Source organism: Mesoplodon mirus (genome assembly GCF_964341445.2).
Source record: "Mesoplodon mirus genome assembly, chromosome: X".
Classification (NCBI taxonomy): domain Eukaryota; kingdom Metazoa; phylum Chordata; class Mammalia; order Artiodactyla; family Ziphiidae; genus Mesoplodon; species Mesoplodon mirus.
Window position 1 is genome coordinate 138,744,272 of NC_138981.1, and position 26,732 is coordinate 138,771,003.

General features: G+C 58.2%; 1 protein-coding gene across 2 annotated transcripts; it reads left to right on the forward strand.

Moving 5' to 3' along the window:
* Positions 1-10,033: 10,033 nt before the first annotated feature.
* DUSP9 (dual specificity phosphatase 9) lies at positions 10,034-18,481 on the forward strand. Of its 2 annotated transcripts, none has more exons than XM_082609965.1 (4): positions 10,034-10,270; positions 15,701-16,108; positions 17,405-17,854; positions 18,111-18,481. In XM_082609965.1, the coding sequence occupies exons 2-4, from the start codon at positions 15,736-15,738 to the stop codon at positions 18,434-18,436; spliced, it is 1,149 nt and encodes a 382-aa protein (XP_082466091.1). In that variant the 5' UTR covers positions 10,034-10,270; positions 15,701-15,735; the 3' UTR covers positions 18,437-18,481. The 2 variants fall into 2 exon arrangements, with proteins under 2 accessions (XP_082466091.1, XP_082466090.1); XM_082609964.1 differs by having other exon boundaries at positions 10,242-10,280.
* Positions 18,482-26,732: the final 8,251 nt, after the last annotated feature.

The window sequence follows — 26,732 nt, forward strand, 5'->3', positions numbered from 1 at the left end:
GCCCACCTTTCCTCTTCAGCGTATGCCCAGCCAGCACCTCGGAGCGGGGCAGGGATGGCCAGCCCCGTCTTCGGAAGGCACCCACTCGGCCCTCTGAGGGATGGGTGGGCAGGTGAGGGGCAGTGGGATAGAAGGCTGGGGGGCTCTCTGACGGTGCCTGCAGGCTGTGGGGTACACCTGAGCACACAGAAGGAATCGAGGCAGTCATCCAAGCTCAGCCCCAGGAATTCACAGTTCTCGTTTGGAGGCTGTGCGACGCATATGCCAAAAGTGAAGGGCAATCCCGGCAGGGAGGAGGAGCCCGCCGCGTGCTCAGACGGCTGTGGGCCAGTGCGGGGGCACCAGGATGTGGGCAGGGGTCTCCCAGAGGCTGGCCAGGGCCCTGTGCTCTCTGTGCCCTAACGCAGTGCGGTGCCTGGAAGGTCCATGTGGGGTTACACAGCTGTCCTGACTCGACATCGTCCACTCAGGAGACGTCAGTGGAGTGCCTGCGGTGTCCAGGCCCGATGCCAGGCGAGTTGGAGCCCAGAGGCATCCTCAGTGTTACTGGGCTCGCCAGCTGCCGGGCACAGAAGGAGACAACAAACAGGGAAGCCCTGCAACGCATGAGGGCAGGCGGCTGACACCTGAGGGATGTGCTCCGAGTTGCGTGCCTGAGCCAAGAGGCAGCTTGGGGTGGGTGCAGGTCGTGTGGGGGCAATGCCCCAGCGACAACACGCAGGGCCTGAGTGGCCCCCTCAATGTGCCCCACGCCACAGCCCATCAGGGACCCAGGCCGGCCCCTCCGCTGCGTCCCGAACCCTCTCCTTCCTGGTGCCCCGCACCCCCTCCCTGGCCTGATCACGACCAGATGCCCAGTGAGGCTGAGAGCCAGGAAGGGGGTGGGGGACGATGGGGGATAAGATGGGGGGGCGGGCCTGCCACCACGTGCAATGCGATGAAAGTGCTGCCCCTGTGCCACCCACAGGCGCAGCCACGTGGACCCCTCTGGGTGACGCCAGGGCAGGGGTCCCGGACAGCAGCCCTCTGGCCACACGGATGGATGGCAGGGTCGGAGGGACTCTCGCTCCGCTCCGCTCCCCGGGACAGAGGTGTCCGCAAGAAAGAGCCCGGCCACTGGCCATGGCGCTGCGGGCTGTGCAGCCAGGGGCCCAGGAGGGAGGGATCATGTGGGCTGGAGGGCGCCCAGGATGGCCGGCGCCTGTGTCCCAGCCCCTCCCTCCGGGCCTGCTGCAGGCACTGAGCCACATCAGCCGGGAGCCTCCCTCGGCGGCAGGGCTGCCTGCTCGCAGGGCAGCGCTTGGGAACCCAGCACCGAGGGGCCCGGACCGTCCGGCCCTGGGCCACGTGCCTCCCTCCCAGGCCCCTGGCTCCAAACCAAGATGGGACGCTTTGCCCAGCTTCTTCCAGGAGGGACAGAGCTGAGGCCCGGAAGTGGGGAGGGGCTGCCAGGGAAGGTTCCCCTGGGCCTGGCGTGGCAGGTGGAGGCCTGCTCACAGCGGGGAAGCGGGCGCCTGGCCCTCTCCACGCTGTGCACCACCGCCGCCAAAGGCGCCCAGCGCTTGCGGTCGGGGGCTGGTCCTTTTGCAGAGAAGGGCCCTCCCTGCGCGGTGGCCACCATCGTGCCCAGCGATCGTGTGCACAGACGTTCGGCAGGGAAGCCACCACTGCTCCCCTGTCTGGGGTTTGTGTCAGGACACGGGCGTGCCGGGATTACCAGCGTCCCATGGTCCGGGGGGCTGAGGACGCTCCCAGGCCAGTCGGGAAGAAGTGCTTGCAGCGGCCTGGTGGCATCCACCTTCATTCAGGGCCGGCCAGAGTGGTGACTCCAAAGCACAGCACGAGGACCAAAGCCCCGCGCTTTGAGGTCCACTGCGGCCGGGATGGAGATGGCCGGCAGTGACGCCTTCATCTCCCTGCCTCTCCCTTGGTTGCCAGCTTTGTTTCCCTGCTTCTTAATCAGGAGGGTCTGGCGATCCTGTTCAGTTGTCTAGCAATTCTAGCCAGGCTCTTGGATCTGTTTGCTCCTGGGGTCTAGACACATTACTGGAGCTCCATCCCAGAGCCAGGCTGGGTGGTAAGCATTGGACAGAGACACCAAGGCAACGTGGTCCCTGTCCTCCAAATGTTCTGTCAACCCAAAGAGATGGCTTCCCGTCCAAGAGCTGCAGTGGTCCAGGCCTGGGAGTACACAGCCCACCCGTGCCAGGTGGTCCCAGCGAAGGGAAGAAAGAGGGTGTGACCTCACCAGGCAGATGGTGGGCTGTGACAGTAAGTGGCCGTGGCATGGCAGGTGAAGACTTTAGGGGATGGCAGGGTGGCGGGAATGTATTTTGCATGTGAGCTGACGTGAATTGGGAGTGGAGGCCGGCCATAGCAGACTGAAGAGTGGCCCCGAAAAATGTGTGCATGGGAGTCTCAGGGTGTGAGCTTATCTTGAATAAGGCAAATGGGCACGAGACAGCTGGTACATTCTGGCGACTGCCAGTATTGCGATGGGGCTGGAGGAGTGTCCTGGGAGAGAGGGGCTGGGAGGCGGCAGGAGCTGGTCACACAGGACCATGCGAGCTGGCTGAAGTGCTTGGACTTTGTCCTCAGGGTCACTCGGGGCCATCGAAGGGTGCTGAGAGGAGGCGCGCCAATAGCCTCTGCTTTAGGACAATCACCACGTCGACCATGTGGGGGACGAGCGGAGGACTGAGCCCGGAGGCTGTGGACAGTGAAGAGGGGGCAGGGCCTGGCCAGGGACAGGAGGGAAACTCAGCAGAAACCAGCAATGCAAAGGGGTGGTGGAGAGAAAGGGGAATTGAGTGCCACCCCCGAGGCCAGGATTTGGACAGCTGAGGGGAGACAGTGAGTTTCCCTGTGGCACACAATGCATCTGAGGGGCCATGGGTCATCCAGGTGGCAGTGGAGACACTGACGTCACAGTCTTCACCCAGGAGAGGAGCTGAGGTCATCCGGGAGAACACACAGAGGGAGAAGAGGACCTCAGAGCCCGAGACAGACTTGAGGGAAATGGCCAGAGTGGTGGGAAGCAAACCGGGAGGGCAGAGAGGGGCGGGTTTCCAGGGTCTGAGGGAGAGCAAGACAAGAGGGCACCTGGGCCGGTGGCATCTGGAGCAGTGGCTGAGGGGATGGGACAGCGGGCTGACTTGGGAGGGAAGAGGACCCCACCTCTTCTAAGCCTGGACGCCAGGGGACTGGGACTACAACTGTTGGTGGCTTTGGCTCAGGAAGGGCAGGGAGTCCAGGGAGCTCTCACCTGACTGGCCTGAATGTGCTTGGTCACTTGGGTGGCAAAGGCACCCGCTGGGAGGGTGAGGCCTCAGCTGGGCTCCAGGAGACCGATGGAGCTTGGGACTGTCCACTGAGTATCGTGGGAAGGAAGGTAGCCAGGTGCGAGTAAGGGACTCGACAGGTGGAAAGCAGGGTACCAAGTGGAGAAGGGGCCGGGGTCACCAGAGAAGCACTGAGAAGCAGGGGTTCGAATGGGCCACTCAGACCCAGGGCCCCAGGAGTGGATCCAAAACCAGGGAGTGAGAGGTGGGGTGGCTGAGAGGAAGAGCCTTGAAGGCCCTGGAGTTTGACAGGAAGGTGGACAAGTCACATCTAGAAGCCACCACCTTGTGAGGCAAGGTGATGCCAGGAGGCCTTGGGCTCCGGGAGTGGGTGTGGGAGAGCGCACAGGGGAGTCTCCGCTCTGAAGGCACAAAGCATCGTGGAAGGATTTTTTTTTTTTTTGACATTTTGTGTTATTTGCCACAGATTTTTTTTTTTAATTTAAGAAAGCATTTAGGGACTTCCCTGGTGGCCCAGAGGTTAAGAATCCACCTGCCAATGCAGGGGACACGGGTTCGAGCCCTGGTCTGGGAAGATACCCCATGCCGCAGAGCAACTAAGCCCGTGCACCACAGCTACTGAGCCTGTGCTCTAGAGCCCACAAGCCACAACTCCTGAGCCCGTGTGCCGCAACTACTGAAGCCCATGCGCCTAGAGCCCGTACTCCGCAACAAGAGAAGCCACCGCAATGAGAAGCCCGTGCACCACAACAAAGACCCAACACAGCCAAAAATAAATAAATAAAATAAAATAAATAAATTTTTAAAAGCATTTATTTATTCATTCATTCATTTTATTGAAGTATAGTTGATTTACTAGTTGTGTTAGCTTCATGTGTACAGCACAGTGATTCAGTTATATATATATTATTTTTCAGATTCTTTTCCCTTATAGGTTATTACAAAATATCATGGAAGGACTTTTTTTTTTTTTTGCTGCGTTGGGTCTTTGTTGCTGCACATGGGCTTTCTCTAGTTGTGGCGAGCGGGGGCTACTCTTCGTTGCGGTGCGCGGGCTTCTCATTGCAGTGGCTTCTCTTGTTGCGGAGCACGGGCCCTAGAGCGCAGGCTCAGTAGTTGTGACTCGTGGGCTCAGTAGTTGTGGCTCACGGGCTTAGTTGCTCCGCGGCATGTGGGATCTTCCCGGACCAGGGCTTGAACCCATGTCCCCTGCATTGGCAGGTGGATTCTTAACCACTGCTCCACCAGGGAAGCCCCTATGGAAGGGCTTTTGAGAGCTGTTCAGGGACTTGGGCAGAGGCAAGGCTGGTGCTGAAAGGACACAGTGATGGGAGCCGTGAGGCTAAGAAGGAGACAGCGTTCCGAGCACCCCATGTGCCCGTTCCTGAAGATAAAGACAGCTTCTGGACACTTGTCTCCCTTGTTGCCGTGGTGAATGGGGCCGTCACTGAGAGCCGGAGCACAGGACGTTTGCATCTGGGCCTTGTTGACTTCGTTCTGATGACTGGGAAGGCTTATAGACCTGGGGACTCCATCTTTGATCCCCCCTTTCTCCTCTGGGGCTGCAGAGAACAGGCAGCTCAGGTCCGGGGTGCCATGGGGAGGCCGAAGTCACGGTCACAGTCCCTGTGGCTCTGGCCAGGTCCCAGGAGCCAAGCCTTGTAGGTTGACACATTGGGCTGTGTGTTACCCTCATGTTCCCCGCCCATGCCAGCCCCAACAGACGTCCCCAAAGTGGAGGTGTAGTGAAGAGAGGCTGCCACTGCTAGAAAGCCAGCCTCAGGCCACTGCTCCAGGTTTGTAACAGCAGAGACAAATGGGACCCCAGAGTGACTCATACTGAGCCGTGACCCTCTGTGCACCCCCCGGCCCTGCCTCTTCTCTCCATGATAATGAAATGGCGCTGGCAGGGGGAGGGGGCACCCAGCTGGCAGGTACTGAGCACTAAGCACCTGCTAGGTATCGGGCGAGGCCCCACAGGAGAAGGGACCCGCCACAATACCCAGGCACATGGTGACGGAGGGAGACAGCTCTGGGGACCCCTGCAAGGAGCTCCTGACTCCCCACAGCCTCCGGCCAAGGGGCCCGGCGTCAAGTGCGGGTCTGTGGCTGTCCCCTTCCTGCGTGCGGCGTCTCGGGGCGGAGACCAATCCCTCTGGCTCTGCTGCCACCGGGCCCTGGCCTTCCCTTCCCTCTTCTCCCCATCTCTCTGCCTGGGGGTGCTCTCCTCTCTGTGGGAAGCAGGTACTGAGGGGTAATAGCTACTCTCTAAATTTAGAGGGGGAAAATCCCCACAGACTTGGCAGAAGTATCCTGCGCCTTCCTTGTGGAACGTCTCTCAAGCGTGAAAGTTGGGAGGGGGCGACGGGGGGGGTGCTGCATGGAGACAGCGTTGAGGCCAAGGAACACTGACGGAAGAGAAGTCCTCCCCTGGGCCGGGGCGAACCTGGGGCCACAGCCTGGGGCGCCACCCTGGACTGTGTGGACGGCTCCCCAGGGCCCCTCTGCAACTGGGAGCTTTGTCCTTCCTTGCTCTGGCTGGGTCTCTGGCCCCGCTCCTGCCTCCCCCAAACCTACAAGAAAGAGCGACCTGGACCCGAGCCCTGACAGCAGTGACAGTGCCCCCTCTGGAGGCTGGGGCCCGGCTGGGGTCCTCCGCCTCGTCTCTCTGTGCCTCGGTTTCCTCATACGGAAGGCTTGTGGCCCTTGTTCCTGGCACGGTGACCAGGAGCTACTGTTTTCATTATTTAAGTGTCCCTCGAGGGAGCCTTCCTGGCGAGCAAGGAGGGACGGCTCCACACTTTGTGATCTGTGAGCTGGAGACTTCGGCGACAGCAGGGCTTCAAAGGGCGGCAAGTTGGCTGTGTGACTTCACGTGGCGGGGCACCACCCGAGTCTCCCTGCCAGCGGCCAAGTGGCTCTGTGAGCTGGCCTGAGCAGCACGCTCCTGAGGCCTGGGCCCTGGGGGCCCACCCACAGTGCCTGCTGTGCCACGGCCGCCTGCCCTTGACGGTGGTTCCTGCATCCTGCAGCTTCGCCGCAGCCACCACGGGACCATGGGCGAGTCCCCGCCCTGGACCTTGTCTCCCTCCTGCCTTCCCTTAGCCCAGTCGCTGTCAGGGGCTGACTAGGGCTTCCGGGCCCAGAGCTGGGCCTGCAGAAGTGCTCCCAGACCAGGCCAGAGGGTGGAAAGCTCCTGCAGTGGGAGGAGAGGTGCAGAGAGGTGCTCAGTGGCCCTGACCCCAGAGTAGCAGTGACCCAGCCAGCCTGGTGTTAGGCCTTGGTCTGCGCGCCAGGAGCCAGCGGGGCCCAGGCTGGGCCTTGCAGTGTTGGGAAGAGGAGCGGGAAGCAAGGTGCTCAGTCTGTCATACAGGGAGGCGACCCCTGAGGATGGAGACGAGAAAAACCCTCAGCATCCCCAGAACCCCCTCCCCGCCCCCCAAAGACAACTGAGCCAGGGCCAGGGAACCGGAGTGAGCCCCGCCTTGGCCTGGCCGCACTGCCTGTTTCACGCATTCCTTCCTGTGACAAGATGGCCTGCCTCAGGAGGCACACTCCTGGTGGGGGAACGGAGAGATGTGGCCAGGGAGCTGGGTGGGCCACTCACAGAGGCCTTCACTGGAGCGATCGGCTCCCAACCTCCTGGCCTATCCTTCCACCCGTGGAGGCTCCCCTCTCCTGGCCCCGTTCAGCCCTCTCTCTCCTCCCCTTCCACCGCTCTCCCGCCTCTTCCCTCTCGCCTCCCTTTGCCTGTCCAGCCAATGGGCGTGGGTGTCTGGCTCTCTCCCGGTAAAAGGATTATATCATCTGTAATGTATATCCAGACACACGCGCGCTGCTTCTTGGGAGGACAAGGCAAGGAGAGGGAGCCCGCGCAGCTGGCCGGAGGGGGTTTATAACCAGGTTATTGAACCTGAACCTGAGCCCTCCCGGAATGGGGCTGTTAATGGCTCCCGAGGTCCCGGACCCTCGGAAATCAATCGCTGCTGCGCTACACAAGCTGCCTCTTGGCCCTGCCCCCTCCTCTCCCCTCAGCTCCCTCCTGGCCCCGCCTGGCTCTCACCCTCACCCTTTCACCTGGGCTGCAAGTGCGGATCTGAGAGCACCCACTGGGCCATTTGGTTTCAAATGTCCAGATGCGGTTCTGTCAGGGGCTGCTGCAGGCAGGTGGGGTGCTCCGGAACAGGGCCTAGAATGTGTTCCTGAAGGCATGGCAACTGGTAGCGAGATGCGTCTAAAAGATGCTGGCTAAAGCGCCTCTGATGGGGGAGGGGCAGAGCTGAGGCCTGTTACCCAGTGGTGGAGGGATGCCGGCAGCCTGGGGGGGTGTTGTCACGTGAGCACACGGACTCAGCGGCGGGTATTGCTCTCACGGGGGACCCAATGGTTGCCCAGAAATAACACCTCACGTGTGTGTGCACCCAAATGCCGGTGCCCAGGGGGAGCAGGGTCTCCATGCAAGGACCAGGTGGGATGCGCCTGTCCTCAAAGCTCCAGCTGCCTGGAAAGGGAGCCAGAATCGGACCGGAAAAAGCTGCACCTGCGCAGCTAGGGCCGCCTTCAGCCCAAGGCCCACAGTGACACACCCCTGGCAGGTTCAGAGCACGGCCCAGCTTTCTGCCCCTCCGCCTTGCGCAGGCAGCTCCTGCTGAGTGCCTGGCTGCCGGCGGAGGTTCTGGTGGGAGATGGGGCAGGGCCACAGAGGAGAGGGTGAGGGCTGGAGCTGGCCCGGCAGCCCACCCCGAGATTTCTGTTAGGAGCAGACAGGATCTGAGCACGTGGGCTTGGCCGCTTCGGAGACGGAGGCCCAGCTGCGTCTTCATAACAACCCCGATTCCAACACGGTTGGCCTCTCAGTCGAGTGCTCTTCGAGAAGATTCTCCATTTTATTCCTCAACAGGGAACAGGTCAGGCCTGGCTACCTAAGACAAGTCCCTGGGGACGAGGAGGGAGGCACCGTTTCCCGAGGCGGAGCAGACCTGTGCCTTGGGAGCTCCCAGGACTGGCCTGGCCATTTGTGTTAGTCTTCGTCTCTTCCAGAGCTGGGTGGGTCTTGTTGCCCAGAGAGCAGAGGCCCTGTGGGAGGGCTGGGGCAGGAGCTTTGCAGGGGTGGGGGGCAGCATCATTCAGTCCAAATGTTCCTCCTCCAGCCGTTCAGCCCTGAGTCACTAAAGCGCAGGATTGCGGGGGGGAGGGGGGCTGGTTAGTCAACCTTTCCAGATACTTCTCTGTGAGTCAGCTCACCGAGCCTTTGCAGGCAGCCAACTGAGTGCCCAGGGCCACGACACGGCTGTCGTACGTCTTCCCCAAATGGGAGGATCACCAGGGAAGCCAGCCCCATCTTTTTTGGTTTCCATGTATTTTCACGTTTTGACAGATAAAATGGTCCTATTGATAAACGGCACGGCTTTTGGCACATGTTGATTTCTTAGCAAAGGGCCCCTGACTTCAGGACAGCTGGCACCGTGGAGGGTCACAGAAGCACGGCGTCGAGCGGCACGACCCACACACAGTTTCGTTTGCTCGCCCGTGTGGTGTCGTTTTGGCAGGTCAATTCCATGCTGGACGCTGGGGCCCTGATGCTGAAGAGGAGGTGAAAGGTCAGCCCAGCCCAGGGCACCTTAGGCCTGCCTGTCAGATGCACCTGCCAGCAGGTGCAGCCCAGAAAGGCCCAGGGGCTCAAGCAGGGGGAGGGTTGTAAGGGTGGGCATCTGCTGAGGCCGAAAGGGGGCAAAGGGCAGGGTGGGCATGCCAAGCTCCCACAACCTGGAGAGAAACTGCAGCAAAGATTAGGAGGGCCCTTGGAGATCATGAGGTCTGCCCCTTTCCCCAAATGTACAGATTAGGAAACAAAGCGGCCCCTCTCCTCTCTTTTCCAGGGGTGCTGACTCAGGGGAATTCAAGGCTGCTGCAGACACTAGCCAGGCAGCCTGGCCTCCCTCGGCTGCCCCTCATCCGTGGGGCGGCTGGCATCCCGGCTCTGCCTGCCTTCTTCTCCATGTTCTCCCGGCCTTGGGCCGGCTCGGGCCCTGTCACTGCACTAGTGTGTGATCGCCAGGAAACCACTGCCTCGGTTTCCGTACTTGTAGCATGGGAACGGTCTCCTCCGACTCCCAGACTGGTATAAGGACCAAATGAGGTCCTGGTGGCCTTGGGTCCAGAGGAAAGCAAACCGGGCCTGGTGACAGCACCCCCTCCCAGCCCCACCCCCAATGTCCAGGCTCCACCCCTTCCAGGCACTGAAGCCCAAATGCTATGACCATTAGCCAGAATCCAATACATGAAAAAGGGAGAAGATAGTGCCAGGGGGACCGGTGGTTGGGGGCACTTGCAGTGCCGTCAGCTAGACCTTATGCCCTATCCCCTGTGGCAGCAGGAGGTGGCTCTGGGGGCCAAGCAGTGCCTGGTCCTCGATGGGTCCCTTCGCTTCTCTTGAGGGTAGCAGGGGTGCCAGCAGAGACTCTTCGGTACAACCATCTCCCAGCCCAGGCCCTACCTAGGTCAGGGCCCCCCACCCCACTCCGGCACCCCAAGCTCGGAGACCCCAGGCAGCGGGGCCGTTGGGGGCCGGAGGCTGCAGGGGACATCCCGGAGAGGGGCCACATTGGGCAGAGCGGGCAGAGACTTGCAGGTGGGAGGAAGGCGGGCGGGGGAGGTGGAGGGAGACGCCGGGCAGGCCGCGGCCCCTCCCCGCTCCCTCCCTGCGCGCCGCCGGCGACATTGCCCCTCCTGGGCAGGGGGCGGAGAAGACGGCGACGGGAGAGGAGGAGGCGGCGGCGGAGGCGGGATTTGGAGTTTCCCTCCGCAGCGGCGGTGGCGGCGGCGGCCCCTCGGCTCCAAGCGAGGCCGCCGCCCGAGGCTCCGGTGGCGCTCGGCGGCAGAGGCTGTGGCGCTTCCCGCCGCCCGGGCTTCGGAAACTTCCCGGCCGCGACGCGCGGAGCCGGCGCAGGAAGCCGAGCGGAACGGAGGTGAGCGGAGGTGAGCGGAGCACGCGGCGCCCGGGCACCCACCCCACCCCCACCCTGCCTGGCCGCCCCCCGACGTGCGCTCCTCCACCCTGCACCCCCAAAGTCTTGCCAGAGCGCACCCCACAGGACCAACGCACGCGCCCCTGGGAGACCCACTCAGTGCTACCACCGCACACCCCCCGCATCCCGCCCGTGCACCTCCCGTGTCCATGGCCACGCACACCCCCTGACACACGCGCGTGCACAAACCATGCACCGCGGACCCAGGTCCCTGCAGTGCACACACCAGCAGCCGCTAAGTCACCATCCACTACTGTCCCCAACTCAGGCCAGCACCCATCCCAGACGCTGCCACGCCTCAGTACACACCCAGGCGCGCGCGCGCGCGCGCGCGTTCACACACACACACACACACATACACACACGCCAAACACATCCCTGCGATGTCTGCACTAACATAGCTCTCCTCACCGTGCCCCACCATCTCCAACTCCCCATATGCTCATTACAGACACCCCACCCACGTTCCCAGCCCAGAGACACTGCAGTCCGCCCAGCCCTGAACAAACCCCAACACTAACCCCCACCCCAGAGGCCGACCCTCCCCACTCCCTGAAGCCAGGCCCGCTCCCCAGGCACACACCTCTAGCATCCCCAGCACGCACTCCCATACACCCCAACATGTATGCACACCTGCTGGATTCATGCTCTCCAGCACCCTGCCCCGCCCCCACCGCAAATAGCCCTCAACATCCCCCAGCACATCCCCAGTCCCTCCCACCACCACCCCCCAACACCTGGCACGTGGGCTCTAGAGGCTGCAGCATTTGGTGGCATCTCTGCCAGGCGCCTCTGGCTCGCCTTCGCAGCAGCAGCTCACCATCCTGAGACCCCCCAGGTGCCTCCCTAAACAGACCTTGAGGCTCCCCAGCGACTGGCTTGGCCTCTTCCCTAAGAGATAAGGAAGGCACTTGGGGTGCAAGGTACCGTACTTAGATGGGGGGAGGGGGGCGGGGAAGAGGAAGGGAGAGGCAGGCACTGAAATGGAGGCGGCCCAGCTGGGACCAAAGGGGCCCCAGTTGCTGGCACGCACGTAGTAGGTGGGTTTCCTGGGGGCATGAGTCGGAGTGCCGCGTGTGCCCGTCTGCCTGTGCGGTGGGGGGAGGGCCGTGTGCGCACGTGTGCTCGTGCGTGTCTGGTGGGGGCGAGTGTGTGACCCGCTGAGGAAAAAAGCAGGAGAGGTCCCCTCCTGGGCTCCCTCACGCAACAATTGGTTTCATTCATTCATGCCTTCTTTTGTTAACGAGCATTTCTTCCGTGAGCGCCGTGTGCCAGGCCCTTCACTGGGGGCTGGGGCCAGCTTGGGGCCGGGCACACACCCGCTCCTGCCTTGGAGGAACTCCCAGTCCCGCGAGGAGACCGACCGGGAAAAGCAGAAAGCCATCCCCAGCGGAAAGTGGATTTGGTGGAAAAGACAGTGGATTTGGCAGGAACGCTGTCGCTGGGAGTTCTGCTCCTGGCCATGTGACCCGGCCGCGACAGCCGAAATTCTGCCACTCGGCCCGGCGGGAACCGTGTGTTTCGGGGAGGCGGGGGGGGGGGGGAGGGGAGGGGGGATGGAGGGGGAGGCGGGGCGCCGCTCTCGGGAGGCTCCAGGGACCAGAAGGCGCACGCGGCGCGCGCGAGGCCTACGGGCAGCAGCGTTTCCGCGGCCTCCGAGGGGCACTGGCTGGGCCGGGCGGGGGCCGGGGGCGCCCGGCGGGAGCTGGGCGATGGGCGCAGCGTCCACCCTACGGGAAACGCGCGGCCTGACTCCGCCCGCCGGAGGGGGCCTGCCGAGGCCCCGGCGCGCGGCGCTGCCTCCCCCTGCCCGGCGCGCCCGGGGAGAGGGTGCGGGGCGGGGCCGGCGCTGCGGGGGCCCGAGCACGGGCGGGCCGGGCGAGGGTCGGGGGAGGGGGGCTTGGCTGCTTTCAGCCCTGCAGTGCGGAGGTGGCAACAGGTTCCAGTCTGTCCTGCTGCTGGCGCCAGGCAGCGAGCGCTCACTTTCGAGATTGAATCCCCCTCCTGAGCGCTCTCTCCCGGTGGGAGGGCTGGCCGGCAGGGGTCCGGAGCGAGGCGCAGGGGAGCCCTTCCTCGGGCGTTGCGAGGCGCAGGCCCCGCAGAACCCCAGCCCGGGGGCGGGGGCTAGGGTTTCTTGGAGCCTAGCTTCCTCTCCACTCACCCTTGCAGAAGTTGCCTCCCTTCTCATCCTCAGCTTCCCAGCCCGGCTCCGGTCACCTCCCCCAGGGAGCCCTCTCCAGAAAGCAGGGCTAGGCACCTCAGGAACTCCTACCTCCAACGGGGTTGGCGACCCTCTCCCCAGCCACGCTGAGCCCTGTCTCCCCAACCACGCTGAGCCCTCAGGACAGGGCGGGTGGGGACACGTATCTCTCCACCTCCCTGTCGGGTGCTGCCACCCCCACTGCCCACGACTCTGCCAAGCCAGACACCCCAGGCTGGCACGTTGCAGAACCCCTTGGTACCTTCAACCCCTGCCCACCCCAGGCTCCTGCCCACAGCTGCGGCAGGCCTGGAGGGAGCCCCCAGGCTTGGGGCCCATGGGCAGGGGGCAGCCAACCTCTGTCTCTGGGAGCTAGGTTGTGAGGGAAAGGAAGTGCCCCCCACTCCTCTCCGGCCCAGCTGGCAACCTCGGGGAACTGAGCCCTGGAGCACAGAAGAGGGAAACAGAAACCTTGGGCCGGGTGGGGGGGAGGATGGCTGAAGAAGGAACAGAATCAGGACAGACTGCAGAGGAGGAGGCCGGGACTAGGGGCAAGGGGACCCAGCCCAGCTGCCTGAGGCCCCTGGATGCATGTGGTGGGGCTCAGCCCAGAGACCTAGACATGTCCCAGGCTGGTGGCCCGCTGGGCCCGGAAGGGAGGGAGGGAAGGAGGGAGGGAGGAAGGGGGCAACTGGAGGCCCCTTCGAGGCAACCTGGCTCTCTGTAAGCTGCCCTCTCCCCAGCATTACCTCCCAAGTTTTCTCATCTTACTTTGTGGTCCGTGAGAGGAGTCTTTGGCAGCCACACTGGACTGAACCGTCCTAAACAGTGGCCCTCCGGTGGCTTTGCACGCTTCACTCCTTAGTTACCTGTCTTGTGGTGCCCATGCTGGGTGCGTAGCTCTGCCTTCTTTTACTTAGTTCCTTGGGGTAGATTCCCAAAAGTGGCCAGAGGGTGTGGTGTTCTTCTCAGCTCTGGATGCATATTACCAAGTTAATTTCCAAAAGGGCCATCCCAACAGAGAACCCTCTAGCAACCAGCAATAGAGCAGCAGGCCAGTTTCACAGCCCTGGGAGCTCTCATTTTGAGAACATTTTACTAATGTGACAGGTGGGAAGTGTTACCTTGTTTTCTGTCGTTGTTACCTTGTTTTTTTAAATTTACTTTCCTTCCATGCCTGAGGTTGAACCTTCCCCCAAGCGCCTTGGACCGGTTGCATTTCCTCCTTCATGCAGTCTTTTCTGGTTCCTTGCCCATTTATCTATAGGAGTCTTAACCTTTTGATTAAGCTGTATGAGCTTTATCTTATCTGCTGTACATTTTCCTTCAACTCTGCTATTTGGTTTAGATGGGCTCTAAGCAGAGAAGGGACACAGACCAGACTTTTCAGAAACCTCCCCCACCTCGTTTCATTGTCTCAGCACTTATCACACCTGGTATTATCTTGTTCGGTCCCTCGGTTTATTACTGACCTGTCCTGCAGGCCTGGGAGTGCCGTGCAAGCAGCGGCCCGGTGTGTCCTGCCTGGTCACCATCCTGTGTCCATGGAAGGTATGGAGGACACCGTGGGCCTTTGCTGCAGGGCAGGGCTGAGGGGGGTTGAGGCAGACAGGCCTGGAGGTAGGGAGAGGCCTTTGGAAGCTATGATGGTGACCCAGGCCGGTGCAGGGGGTGGAGGGGAATGTCCAGATGTGAGAGACGTTTAAGTGGAAACGACTTGGCTCTTGACAAAACGAGGAGCCAGGCGTGGCTCCCAGGATCAATAATGTGGTAAGAGCAGAGCACCCCACTTCAGGGCTGAGAGCACAGAGCTCCCGGGGCCTTTGGCCTGGCCTGTACGAAGGAAGCCATTGTGGTGCCCAGAAGCTGCCCTCTGCCTGCCCAGCCCTCCAGCTAGCCTTGGGCAGAGTTCTGGCCAGAAGGCAGCAGCGGGTTTCTGGTTCTGCTTCCCCCTCCCCTCCACGATTTCACCGGCATCCCATGGTAGCCAAGGCGGTGGCTATGAGGGGCCTGTTATATAGATGGGGCCGCTGAAGTCCAGTCAGGGGACGCGATGGTCACCCCAAATGAGTAAGGCTGGAGGCAGCCTCTGGGGCAGGGCCACTGGGCTCTTGTCCCCACCCCTCCCCCTGCCTCCAGGGGCCTGACTGGCGCCGGCCAGGGGAGCTGCAGCTGGTCCCCTGCTGGGCCCCTGACCTGCCCTTGGCCTCTGCCCTGGCCCAGTCCCGCTTCGGTGGAAGCCCCGGCTCAGCGCGCCACTTGCAGGGCCCACTCAACTGCTTTCGAGGGCACCCGTTGGCTCGCTGGCCCCCCTGAGCCCGCCCCCGCCGCCCCGCCCCTCCAAACGGCAACTCCACGTCCAAAGGCAGCAGCTTCCAAGGTGGAAGCTGGGTCTCACTGCCAGGAAGCGGCCGGTGCGCGGGCGGCAGTGGACTCGGCCTCCACGTGCGCGCCTGCTCCGCTGCCCCGCCCTCTTCCCGGTGGCCGGGCTCGGGGACTCCCTGCCCGCGGACGGCGCGCCTCGTCCCGCCGTGGCCGTGGCTGGGACGTCCGCGCGCGGCCGCTCGCCGCGGGATCACTCTCCAGGTCTCTCTCCTTTTGTTTTCTACGGGGGGAGGAGGGCAGCTCCGAGAGGTCCGGCCGGCCGAGGTCCAGCACCTCGGCACCACCTCTATTACCCGGGCCCGCCTGGCCATGGGGGAGATCTCGGCCTGGACCCCCTCTCACGCGCACACGCCCCCCAAGTCGGAGGCTCGAACGTGGGGAGTGACTGCGGGCAGGTAGAGTGAGAGACGGATGCAGAAAGGGGGTGTGGGGGGAGATAGCCGCGGCCTTGGGTCCCCAGGAGGGGCCAGGAAGGGACCCACGGCGGCTCTCGAAGGGGCCGTTGGACCCCCAGCCTTCCTCTTCTGGGGAACCTCTCACACTTCCCTTCCCGGGACGGGAAGCAACGCCGAGTGGCTGCCTGGGGCGTTTTTCTTGGGGCGCAAGGGGCGCCTTTCTGCATATCCTTACTGTAGGAGGGGTACGAGAAGAGAATCAGGCAGTAGGGGGGCGTCCCTGCGGGACCCTCGGCACCCGCCTTCAGGACCCGGGCCTGGCTTCCCGTCTTGGCCCCCGGGCCCGCGTCCTCCATGGGCTCACGTCGCGCGCCTTCCCTCTCTCTGCAGCTCTCGGGGCCCGACGTGCCAGGAGCCGCGAGCCCATGGAGGGTCTGGGCCGCTCGTGCCTGTGGCTGCGCCGGGAGCTGTCGCCCCCGCGGCCGCGGCTGCTGCTCCTGGACTGCCGCAGCCGCGAGCTGTACGAGTCGGCGCGCATCGGCGGGGCGCTGAGCGTGGCCCTGCCCGCGCTGCTGCTGCGCCGCCTGCGGCGGGGGAGCCTGTCGGTGCGCGCGCTCCTGCCTGGGCCGCCGCTGCAGCCGCCCCCGCCCGCCCCGGTGCTCCTGTACGACCAGGGCGGGGGCCGGCACCGGCGCGGGGAGGCCGAGGCCGAGGCCGAGGAGTGGGAGGCCGAGTCGGTGCTGGGCACCCTGCTCCAGAAGCTGCGGGAGGAAGGCTACCTGGCCTACTACCTACAGGGTAGGTGCGGGTGGTGGCCCGCGGGCACCAGCCTGGGGAGGACCCCAGCCCAGGGAGGGCCGGGACCCACCTTCTGAGGACATTCATGATTCATTTGACCTTGGGCAAGCCTGGCCTCATTTTGTCTAAAGTGGAGGTGAGATTCCCCTCCCCTGAGCATGACCTTGGGGAAGTCCTTCAGTCTTGGGAGCCCCAGTTTCTGTGTCTGGAAAATGGGGAGAATGTGCCCTGACCTGGCTCCCTGGATGCTCAAGAATGGAATACCCAGTTCGGGCTCCCAGCCCCCATCCCATCATATCACCCCCTCCCCCAGCTGCTCAGCCATGGGTGAAGGAGGCTGGAGCCACAAGAGGACAAATCCCGCTCAGCAAAGGGTCTGGAAAGGGGAGGGGAAGAGAGAGGGAGAGAAGCAGTGAAGGCAGGAGGAGGCAGAGACCTCCCCCGCTCCCCCGCCTGCCATGGTCATGGCAGGGCTTGGGGGTGGAGGGGAGATGGGCTGATACAGGCATGTTGGCTCCTTGCCAAGCCAAACACCCCCAGAGATCCAGGGTAGAGACAAGATTCCCATGAACCTATAGAGCCAGCTGTCCCCACCTCCCCATCCAGGAGGGTCATTGGCCTGTCGTCCCTTGCTCCATTCTGAATGCACAGGGACACAGAAATACATAAAATGTCAAATTTCCAGGCCCCCACCCCCATCCCCAGGGAAATAGTAGTTGTTTGTAGATGGAGATGTTCACTTCTTGGGACTTTGGGACCATCCAGGTGGAATGCTGCACTCTCTCCCAGGCTGTCTGCCTCTTGGGGGTCTACCTCATCCCTGAAGAGAGCACAGACATGGCTGTGACCTGGCCCCTGACCTCGGGGTGCTCCTGGTCGACCTGGATCGGGAGACACCCAGGCAGAGAACTCACATCTGAACCTTTCCTCTCTTTTAACTGATGGCCGCTGTCCTCCCCAAGGCTGGCAATACATCTAAACTCTGCTGAGTCCTCGTGCCTGCCTTGGCTTGGCCCTGGGGGGGGGTGTAAGATCCTCTTTGGGTAGCTCTGCCCCAGCCTGGCGTCTTGCAGCTGCAGTGGGCACTTGCCGTTCGGAGGAGCAGCCACCAGTGCTGAGCACACCACACGGGAGACCAGTATAGTTCAGACTGCTGGCTTTCGAGTTCCCTTTGGAGACGTCTGCCAGCCCCCTCAGGCATCGGGATTGTCCAGGGTCGGGGTCCCTATCCCCAGCCAGGGCACTCGGCTACCCAGGAGACCAGATCAATGGGATCCTCCCCTTGTCTCCTCCCAGGTGGCTTCAGCAGATTCCAGGCCGAGTGCCCTCACCTATGTGAGACCAGCCTTGACAGCCGTGGGGGCCCAAGCACAGCCCCGGTGCCCAGCCCAGTGGTGGGGCTGGGCGGCCTGTGCCTGGGCTCCGACTGCTCCGACGCGGAATCCGAGCCCGACCGTGACTCCATGAGCTGTGGCCTGGATTCGGAGGGTGCCACGCCCCCCCCAGCGGGGCTGCTGCCGTCCTTCCCCGTCCAGATCCTGCCCAACCTCTACCTTGGCAGTGCCCGGGATTCGGCCAATGTGGAGAGCTTGGCCAAGCTGGGCATCCGCTACATCCTCAATGTCACCCCAAACCTGCCTAACCTATTCGAGAAGAACGGCGACTTTCACTACAAGCAGATCCCCATCTCGGACCACTGGAGCCAGAACTTGTCCCAGTTCTTTCCGGAGGCCATCGCGTTCATTGGTGAGTCCACTCTGCACTCCCCTCCCTCCCCAGCCCCGGGCCTGGCTGCTGGCCTCTCCCACGTCTTCCCTGTCCCTCACCTGGGCTCCTCCTCCAGGCTCAGCTTCCTCCCCAGAGCCCCGAGCCGGGATGGCCCTGCGGGGGCCGGGCACCACTGGAGCAGCTCCCCAGCTCGGAGGGCGAGCCGGGGACTGCCAGGGACCCCCCGGAAGGCACCATCCGCACCTCACGCGGGCCCCCCTCTGCCCCCACCTAGATGAGGCCTTGTCCCAGAACTGCGGGGTGCTCGTTCACTGCCTGGCGGGCGTCAGCCGCTCCGTCACCGTCACCGTGGCCTACCTCATGCAGAAGCTCCACCTCTCGCTCAACGACGCCTACGACCTGGTCAAGCGGAAGAAGTCCAACATCTCGCCCAATTTCAACTTCATGGGGCAGCTGCTGGACTTCGAGCGCAGCCTGCGGCTGGAGGAGCGGCGCGCCCGGGATGGGGGCAGCGGGGGGCAGGAGTCGGCCGCCTCCGACCCGCCCTCCTTCTTCACCACGCCCACCAGCGACGGCGTCTTTGAGCTGGACGCCACATAGGGCCCCGGGCCGCCCCCCAGCGGGTGCGCCCAGCCCAGCCACCCGCGAGCTGGGGAAGAGGCGGGAGGGGGCTCGGCCTGGGGGTGGAGGGGAGAGCACAATACCTCATGTGGAGCTGTGGGACGAGGCAGGAGCCGGGAGCCCCTCCAGGGTGGCGGTGGGGACAGACCTGTCCTACCCACTTGAAACATCCACGGGAATCCTATTAAACGTGCCTATGGGCCGGGCCTGGGGCCTCCGGCCTGACCCGCGCTGCTTGTGGGCGGAACCCCGCTCCAGAACCTGCCTCTTCTGCGACTGTTACTTTTTCCTTCGGGGGGGGCGGGGGGGGCTGGGGGTGGGAGTTCCCATCCCGAGACCCTTCCAGGTGGCTGCCGGTTCCTAGGGCCCAGGCCGTGTGCGCTCGGCCAGCTGGGCCGGGCGCCAAGCCCCCTGCGGCTTCCCCTTTCAGGAGGGCCGTGGGCCTGTTCTGGCCACCTCATCTGCCACAGGGACCTGCTCCCAGTCCCATCCCACTTCCCAAATGGCTACTTATGGGGAGGGTTGCACCGCCGCCACCAGCATAATCACCCCCTGCTCCTCCGCAGAGGGCTTGGGCCTCCTGGGACTGGGGGCCTCCCCGGGGACATGGCCTTGGAGGCGCAGCGGCCACCCAGCGTCCGCAGGGACAGCCCCTTTCCGGGTGGCTCCTTGCTGGGCAGCGCTAGAGGGGAGGGCGCCGGCCTGGGAGCCGCTGGGCGGTTCCCGGCCGCACATCTGGCGCCCTGACTGTTTATCCACTTGACATTTGAAAAGACGCTTTTTTTCCTCTTCCCCCAGATGTCTTGACAGGATCACTGGGGCTCTTTGTGACTGAGGTGGTCAGACTGCCGCCGGAGGAGCTGGGGGAGGGGGAGGGGAAGAGGAAGGCCTGGGTTTTGCTGCTGTGGGTCCCACACAGCCGTGGTTAGTTTGGGGGGCGGGGAAGGGGCCGAGCTGCACACACACACGGTCATTCATTGCAGTACATACCCCTCATGGGCAGCGTGTGTGCGTGTGTGTGCGTGTGTGTGTGTCCATGTGTCAACACTCACACACACACCAGCCCGCTTACGGACCCGGCCCAGGGCCAGCAGTCCCCGCAGCAGAGCCATCTCACTCTTGGGAATCCACACCACGGCTGCTTTCTTTCATTGTTCCTGAATAAATGGTTTCTGTAAGATCCTAAACAGAGGGAAGCAGCTTCCTGAGCACCTTGGAGAGTTTGGGGGAGAAGGCAGGGAGGGAGACCTGGGGAGGGGGTGTGCTGGGCTGCTCAGGCACTCGCACACCACCCGCCCCCATGTCACTTCCCATCTGGCATCCACACTGCCGGTCGGCCCAACCTCTGGCTGAGCCGCCCATTCACTCACCACCCATTGAGCTCCTACTCTGTGCCCCATGGCTCAGGACCAGGACCCTGTGAAGCAGCAAATGACGCCGGGTATCCGGTGTGGCAGAGAGGGGAGCAGGGACCCAGAAGTGACCACGGGGGGTCGGTAGCTGAGCCCTGAGACTCAGCGCAGAGTCCAACCCAAGCCCCAGTATGAGGAGGTGGAGCTGCAGAAGGTCCCGAGCTGGTGAGGGACACGGGAAAACTGCACATCCAAGCATGTGTCCCTCTGGCTGACACTGTGGAATTTGGCCGCCGAAGGCCTGGGTTGGGGGCAGGGAGAGCCTGCGGAGGCCACTGGGCCACCTGAAGTGACAGCAGGGACTTGCTCCTTCTGGCCTCCCAGCCTCAGCTCCGGCTGCCTCCAGTGCCTTCTGCACACTGTAGCTGGAGCGGTCATTCTAAAGCCATGATTCCCGGTGATGGAGACACGGCAGGAAGTGACAGGAAGCTGGACGGTGGGTGGAAACAAGCGCAGTGTGAGAAGGCAGTGGAGGCTTTGTGAGCAATGTGGACCACGTGTCCAGAGCAACCCTCCTGGTCCAGAACCTCTAAAACGTGGGATGAAGTCTAAAAACATTTTTGAATGAATGGCTGAGTTCGTGGGAAAATAAGAGAAAGTCTCCAAGGTCAGAAACAATGAGGATACTTGAGATGGGGAAATAGTCCTGGATTCTCCAGGTGGGCCCTAAATGCCATCATATGCATCTTTATAAGGGAAAGAGAGAGGCGGGAGAGTGAGATGAGATGTGGTGATGGACACAGGGGTCGGAGCCAGAGAGATTTGAAGATACTACACTGCGTGGAGGTTCTGCCAGGACAAGGCAGCTCATGAAGGCCAGCAGCTTCTCTGCCCGGGTTTGCAGGTGGCTAAGTCAATTTGGAGTGGTGGGTAATATCCACACCAGGGGGCATTGTCAATTGGAGTAACTTCTCAGGGACAGACAACAGGGAAGGGCCAACAGCTCAGTTCTACTAGACAGGTTGTGAAAGTGGTTCGTTGGGGCAAGCATATTCCTGCCTAGCTGGAGAAGGGAGAGGTCCCAAGCCATCCACGCTCTCCTGACTACCTTGAGGCTGTGCACATGTATGTAGGAGACTCAAAAGGGTCAGTGGAAAGAAAACCCTGGGAAGGCCTGAAAATAGCCTGAACATTGAAAGAACTCCCCTTCCCACACACAGATCCATCAGCAGAGCATACAAGCCTTAGTGGCTTGAGATGTTTGAGCACAGTTTCTGTCCAATCATTGTCTGGCCACTAAGCTAGGCAGATACAGGGGCAGCCCCTAGAAAACCAGGCTTAAATTTTAAACTGGACTCTTTTTTAACTCAGCAGAGACACCACCGACTGCACACTGTGGGGCGGGGAGGGGACAGATTTCACAGACTTAGTCCAGAAAAGTCACACAACAAAGAAACAAGTTAAAACACACACACACACACGCCAAAACAACTACTTCTAGGGGGAAAGGGAATATCAGAATCCAGAGCTGATGAAAAATAGTATCTAAAATGTTCAATTTTCGGACTTCCCTGGTGGCACAGTGGTTAAGAATCCGCCTGCCAACGCAGGGGACACGGGTTCGAGCCCTGGTTTGGGAAGATCCCACAGGCCGCAGAGCTACTAAGCCCACGCGCCACAACTACTGAGCCTTCACTCTAGATCCCGCGAGCTACAACTACTGAAGCCCCCGCACCTAGAACCCATGCTCCACAACAAGAGAAGCCACTGCAATGAGAAGCCTGTGCACCACAACAAAGAGTAGCCCCTGCTCGCCACAACTAGAGAAAGCCCGCGTGCAGCAACAAAGACCCAACGCAGCCAAAAATAAATTAATTCATTAATTAATTTTTAAAAACTATGAAATGGTTTTTAAAAAATAAAAATAAAATAAAATGTTCAGTTTTCAGCAAAACAAAATTACAAGACATGCAAAGAAACAGCAAAGTGTGACCCACATTAGGGAAAACAGTCAACAGAAACTGTTTGTCTCTGGGGACTTCCTTGGTGGTCCAGTGGCTAAGACTCCACGCTCCCAATACAGGGGGCCCGGGTTCAATCCCTGGTCAGGGAACTAGATCCCACACGCTGCAACTAAAGATCCTGCATGCCGCAAAGAAGATCCTGCACGTAGCAACAAAGATCCTGCGTGCCACAGCTAAGACCTGGCACAGCCAAATAAATAAATAAATAAATAAATATTTTTTTTAAAAAAAGAAAGAAAAGAAACTGTCTCTGAGTGTTCCCAGATGTTGGAATTAACAGATGAAAACTTCAAAGCACTTATTATAAATATGTTCAAAGTACTAACAGAAACCATGTTTAAAGAGTTAAAGGAAAATGGGATTTCCCTGGTGGTCCAGTGGTAAAGAATCTGCCTCCCAATGCAGGGGACATGGGTTCGATCCCTGGTCAGGGAACTAAGATCCCACATGCCACAGGGCAACTAAGCCCACGTGCCACAACTACTGAGCTAGTGCGCCTCAACAAGAGAGCCCGCGTGCTGCAAACTATAGAGCCCACACACCCTGGAGCCCATGCTCCACAACTAGAGAGAGAAAACCCACACGCCACAACTAGAGAGAAGCCCGCACGCCCCAATGCAGAGCCTGTGCCACAATGAAAGATCCTGCATGCCTCAACAAAGATACCACATGCCGCAACTAAGACCTGATGCAGCCAAAAAAATAAAGAAAATAAATAAATATTTTTTAAAGAGTTAAAGGAAAGTAGGACAACAAAGAATCAACAAATAGAGATTCTCAATAGGGATACAGAAATTATGAAACGATAACTAAATGGAAACAATGGATTTAAAGAGTACAATAACTGAAATGAAAACTCTAGAAGTATTAAAGAGTAGGTTCAAGATGTCATAAGAAATTATTACTGAACTTGAAAATAGATCAATAATATAAATTATCCAATCTGGAGAAAAGAGAGAAAAATGATTGAGCTTCAGAGACCTGTGGAACAACATCAAACATTCTAAAATATGTGTAATGGGAGGTCTTGAAGAAGAGGACAGAAAGGCTCAGAATAAATATTTGAAGAAACAATGACAGAAATGTCCAAAATTTTATGAGAAACATTAATCAGGTCCAAGAAGTTCAATGAACCCCAAATAAGATAAAAACAAAGAGAGTTACTCATAGACACTTCACAGTCAAATTGTTGAAAGCCAAAGATACAAAATTTTGAAAGCAATAGGAGAAAAATGACCCACATAGAAGAAAACCACAATAAAATTAACATCAGAAACAATGAAGGCCAAAAGACAGTGAAATGACATAATCAAAGAGCTGAAAGAAAAAGACACTGTCCATCAAAAATTCTATATCTAGCAAAACTATCCTTTAAAAAAACTGAAGGTTTAAAAAAGACATTTCCAGATAAACAAAGACTAGGAGAATTCATTGCTAGTATACTTCTTTACAAGAAATACTAAAAGAAGTCCTTCAGGCTGACACCAGTTAGTAACTTGAATTCACAAGAAGAAATGAAGAGCAGCAAAAATGATTAATATCTGGGTTAATATAAATGTCTCTCTTAATATATTTTTCCTTATTTCTTCTCTTAACTTCTTTAGAAGACATAAGATTGTATAAAGCAATAGCTATAACACTGTACATTTGAGTTTATATTATAACATAAATAGATGTAATATACATGACATTAATAGCACAAAAGAGGAAGGAAGGAATGGAGCTATACTGGAGCAAAGTTTCTACATTTTACCAAAAATTAAATGAGTATTAATATGAAGTAGATTGTGATTAGTTAAGATCCATATTGTAATGCAATTGTTCTTTGTGGGTTTTTTAAATATTTATTTTATTTATTTATTTTCCTTACTTTTTTTGGCTGCATCAGGTCTTACTTGCTGCACACAGGATCTTTGTTGAGGGATGCGAGATCTTTTTCGTTACAGCTCACAGTCTGCTCGGGCTTCTCTCTAGTTGTGGCCTGTGGGTTTTCTCTCTCTAGTTGTGGTGCATGGGCTCCAGGGTGCGTGGGCTCTGTAATTGTGGCACGTGGGCTGTCTCATTGAGGCGTGTTAGCTCAGTAGTTGTGGTGTGCGGGCTTAGTTGCCCTGCAGTATGTGGGATCTTAGCTCCCCGACCAGAGATCGAACCCACGTCCCCTGCATTGGAAGGAGGATTCTTTACCACTAGACCACCAGGGGAGTCCCTGTAATGCAACTGTAATTCAAAAGTATATAGTTAAAAAATCAGCAGCAGAAATAAAATGGTACACTAAATATTTAACACAAGAGAAGGCAGTCAAGGAGGAAGAGAGGAACAAAAAGACAGGCAATATAGAGAAACCAAGAGCAAAATGGCAAATGTAAATCCAACCATATCAATCACTACATTAAATATGCAGGGTCTAAACACCCCAATCAAAAATCAGAGATTCAAAAAAGCAAGATTCAGCTAACTATATATTGTTTACAAGAGAAATTTATCTTTAAGTGCCTATACCAACAACAACAAGAAAAGGTCTCAAATCAATGGCCAAATGATATACCTTAATAAACTAGAAAAAGAAAAGCAAACTAAATGCAAAGCAAGCAGATGGAAGATTAGTGCAGAAATGAATGAAATAGAAAACAGAAAAACAATACAGAAGATCAGTGAAAAGTTGGTTCTTTGAAAAGACCAGCAAAGTTGATCTTACTTAGACTGATCAAGAAAAGAAGATTACCTGTTCTTTTCCCTGGCGGTCCAGTGGTTGGGACTCAGTGCTTTCACTGCTGTGGGCCAAGGCTCAATCCCTAGTACAGGAACTAAGACTCCACAAACTGCACAACACAGCCAAAAAAAAAAAGATTACCAAGATCAAGAATGAAAAGAGGGGACTTCCCTGGTGGCACTACAGTGGTTAAGAATCCACCTGCCAATGCAAGGGACACAGGTTCGAGCCCTGGTCCAGGAAGATCCCACATGCCGTGGAGCAACTAAGCCCGTGCACCACAACTACTGAGCCTGTGCTCTAGAGCCCACAAGCCACAACTACTGAGCCCGCAGGCCTAGAGCCCGTGCTCCACAACAAGAGACACCACCGCAATGAGAAGCCCGCGCACCGCAACGAAGGGTAGCCCCCACTCGCCACACCTAGAGAAAGCCCTCGTACAGCAACAAAGACCCAACGCAGCCAAAAATAAATAAATAAAATAGGGCTTCCCTGGTGGCTCAGTGGTTGAGAGTCCGCCTGCCGATGCAGGGTCCGCGGGTTCATGCCCCGGTCCGGGAGGATCCCACATGCCGCGGAGCAGCTGGGCCCGTGAGCCATGGCCACTGAGCCTGCGCGGCCGGAGCCTGTGCTCCGCAATGGGAGAGGCCACAACAGTGAGAGGCCCGCGTAACGCAAAAATAAGTAAGTAAGTAAGTAAGTAAATAAATAAATAAATTTTAAAATAATAATACCGTAAAAAAAAAAACAAAAGAAAGACAAAAAGATTACCTGGGAATTCTCTGGCGGTCCAGTGGTTAGGACTCAGTGCTTTCACTGCCATGGGCCCGGATTCAATCCCTGGCTGGGGAACTAAGACCCCACAAGCTGCACAGCATGGTCAAAAAAAAAAAAGATTACCAAGATCAAGAATGAAATGAGGGGACTTCCTTGGTTGTGCAGTGGTTAAGAATCCGTCTGCCAATGCAGGGGACACAGGTTCGAGCCCTGGGCCGGGAAGATCCCACATGCCGCGGAGAGGCTGGGCCCGTGAGCCATGGCTGCTGAGCCTGCGCATCCGGAGCCTGTGCTCCGCAACGGGAGAGGCCACAACAGTGAGAGGCCCGCATACTGCAAAAAAAAAATTAAAAAAATAAAAATAAAAATAAAATAAAAATGTTAAGGGTTATAAGGCAATGTTTTGAACAAGTTTATGCCAACAAATTAGACAATTCAGATGAAATGGACAAACTCCTGGAAAGACAAAAATGACCACAATTGACTTTAAAAGAAATAGAAAATCTGAACAGACTTATGACAAGCAAATAGGTTGAATTAGTAATTGAAAATCTTCCCACAAAGAAAATCCAAACCCAGAAGTCTTCACTGGTGAATTCTATCAAATAATGCAACTGAAAACGTATGTCCACACAAAAACTTGCACAGAAATAATCATAGCAGCATTATTCACAATAGCCAAAAGGTGGAAACAACCCAGATGTCCATCAATGGATGCATGGATAGATAGAACGTGGTCTATGCATACAATGGAACATTGTTCAGCTATAAAAATGAATGAAGTACTGATACATGCTACAACATGGATGAACCTTGAAAACATTATGCTTAATGAAATAAGCCAAACACAAAGAGCCACATATTGTGATTCCATTTATGTAAAATAGCAGAATAGGGAAGTCCACAGAGACAGAAGGTAGATTAGTGGTTGCCAGGGGCTGCAGGATGGAGGCCGGATGGGGAGTTACCGCTAACGGGTACAGGGTTTTCCTTTGGGGTGATGAAAATATTCTGGAATTAGATCGTGATGACATAAACTGTAAACACAGATCTTCCTCAACTTCTGATGGGGTTACATCCCAATAAACCCATCATAAGTTGAAAATATCCTAAGTCGAAAATGCATGTAATACACTTAACTTACCAAACATCATAGCTTAGCTTAGCCTACCTTCAGTATGCTCAGAACAGTCATATTAGCCTACAGTTTGACAAAATCATCTAACACAAAGCCTATTTTATAATAAAGTGTTGAATATGTCATGTACTTGAATACTGTACTGAAAGTGAAAAACAGAATGGCTGTCTGGGTATAGAATGGTCATAAGTGTATCCATTGTTTACCCTCGTGATCAAGTGGCTGAGTGGGAGCTTCGGGTGGCTGCCACTGCCCAGCATCATGAGAGAGGACT

What these genes read in the sequence shown, in the direction of transcription:
- DUSP9 (XM_082609965.1), top strand. Translation starts at nt 15,736, where the DNA reads ATGGAGGGTCTGGGCCGCTCGTGCCTGTGGCTGCGCCGGGAGCTGTCG. An exon ending in CCTGGCCTACTACCTACAGG is followed by an intron (nt 16,109 to 17,404) that starts GTAGGTGCGGGT and finishes GTCTCCTCCCAG; the next exon opens with GTGGCTTCAGCAGATTCCAG. An exon ending in GGAGGCCATCGCGTTCATTG is followed by an intron (nt 17,855 to 18,110) that starts GTGAGTCCACTC and finishes GCCCCCACCTAG; the next exon opens with ATGAGGCCTTGTCCCAGAAC.